The sequence below is a fragment of the Monoraphidium neglectum genome, assembly GCF_000611645.1.
Source record: "Monoraphidium neglectum strain SAG 48.87 unplaced genomic scaffold scaffold02565, whole genome shotgun sequence".
NCBI lineage: Eukaryota > Viridiplantae > Chlorophyta > Chlorophyceae > Sphaeropleales > Selenastraceae > Monoraphidium > Monoraphidium neglectum.
In genome coordinates this window covers 7447-9463 of record NW_014011063.1, presented here as the reverse complement: position 1 = coordinate 9463, position 2017 = coordinate 7447, and the positions used below count along the sequence as shown (strand labels likewise).

General features: G+C 64.3%; 1 protein-coding gene across 1 annotated transcript; it reads left to right on the top strand.

Moving 5' to 3' along the window:
* Nucleotides 1–240: 240 nt before the first annotated feature.
* On the top strand, nt 241–1110 carry MNEG_11036 (hypothetical protein; the record flags this gene model as incomplete). The annotated part of the gene is made up of 3 exons (XM_014040494.1): nt 241–291; nt 473–604; nt 1072–1110. 3 exons carry the CDS (start codon nt 241–243, stop codon nt 1108–1110), a joined length of 222 nt encoding a protein of 73 aa, XP_013895948.1.
* Between the last annotated feature and the right edge of the window lie 907 nt (nt 1111–2017).

The window sequence follows — 2017 nt, the reverse complement described above, 5'->3', positions numbered from 1 at the left end:
GCGTTGAGCACGGTGTGCGCGAGGGTGTGCGACACTCTCCCAGTGCGTGCTGCAGGCTGTCAAGGGTGGGGGGCAGGGCGTGTTCGGCTCAACGTGCTCAAGAGTGTGCGTGCCGCGGCCTTCCGCAGGGCGGGGAGGCAGCCGCTGTGTGCGCTGATGCCGGGCGGCACACCCTTCGGTTGGATGCGACGGGACAGCCTTGGGGCGGAAACACCGACGCAGCGCGAGCACGAAAAATGCATGAAGGCGAAATTCTCGCGCTCACACACGCACGCACACAAGCACACATATGTACCCACTCTCACCCCCTTCCGAAACAACCTGCTTCAATCCGCCCTCCCCCCCCAACACACACACACACACACACACACACACACACACACGCACACACTCTCAGTCACACATACACACACAAACACACACACTTACCCCTCCCCAATCGGCCCGCACCCCCCGTCACCCCCCCCCCCAGGGCGGCTACAACGCCTGGTACAACGTGTTTGACAACAAGCTGAAGCGCCGCGTGTACGGGGAGTATGCGGAGACCTACATCCACGGGGGCGACAGCTGCGGCATCCACGCCAGCGGCGCCGGCTTCGACAAGGTGGGGGCCGGCGAGAGAGTGGGAGAGAGAGAGAGAGAGTGAGTGTGTGTGTGTGTGTGTGTGTGTGTGTGTGTGTGCGTGTTCGTCAGTGTGTTTGTTGTTGCGCTGGTGGGGTGGGCGGGTGAAAAAAAAAGTTCTGAATGCGGGCTAGTCGGGGTGGCGGCGGCTGTGGTGGAATGGGGCAGGTCGGGGTGGACACGAAGGGGGTGCCCAGGGGCCTGCGTGGGTGGTTCGCGGCGCTTGCGCAGTGAGTGCGCAGGCAGGGCGCCTGCAGCGCATGTTGGGGCAGCGCGGCCGAGGGGGGGCGCATGTAGGACATTTTTTGCCAATTGGACTTGGAGTGAAGGCCCCTACGCACCGCAGGGCTGGATACCTTGTGCGGACCAGCTGCACCTGGCTGCGCGCACCCCGCAGCACACCCTTGACCCTGCATAAAACCTCGCGCACAACCGACACCCCCCCCCCAGGTGGACGCCATTGAGCGCATCACCCTGCCTGTCTACTAAATTGCCTGCAGGCTGCAGCAAAACCGCCCACGGGCGGGTTTCCAGGGCCGTGTCGGGTCCACTGGGTGGTTGATGGCCCTCGCCTTGCAGAGGCAAGGCAGTCGTCAGCTGCGGCAGGATGAAAGGCGCTTGTTTTGGCTGCAGAAGAGGGTCCCACGTGGCAAGCGGCGGCATTCCCCCCCGCGTACACGCGATACGCCCCTTGCGGCGGCCAGGGTCTTGTTTGAGGGGCGTCGAGCAGACGTGGCGGCATTTGGGGCCGCGGCTGTCCGCTGCGGCCGGGTGCGGCGGGGCCCTCTGCGCCTGCGTTTTCTCACATATGGCTAGGGAATGCCTTGCTCGCGCCTGGTCGCAATTTGGCGCCGATCTTCCGGCTCCACCTCTTGAATTCACCGATTCGCTAACCCATGCTTCGGCCCCGCACCTCCCCCAGCCGCCGCGGATTGAGCGAGCGCACGGCACGCAAGTTGGGTGTGGGAGGGGGGGGGGTGTGGGCTGAGGCTGCCGTGTTTTTTGCCCCGAGCGTTTCGCGTTGCGAGCACGTGAGCAAGGGCCTTGGACAGTCGTGTTTTCAAGCCTCTCAAGTGCAGCGTATTGTAAGCACAGCCAAACGTGCGGGGCTGCGACATGCCAGCGACACACCTCCAGCTCAACCTGTCCACAAAAACCAGCCAGGAGCCTGGGCAAGGTCAAAGTTGACAGCAGTCCAGATCGGGTCAAACGGGTGCATGCGGGCCCCTTTCTGATACTCCAGGAACCAGTCTGCGCAATCAGCCCAGCAGCGATCAGTCCCAGATCCTCTACACGCGCCACAGCAGCCGCGAGCAGCAGGGCACAGGGCGGGGGGGGGGGGGGGGTTTGGGGTCTTTCGGGCCTACGCAGACCTCGCAGTGGGCCTGCGGGCCGG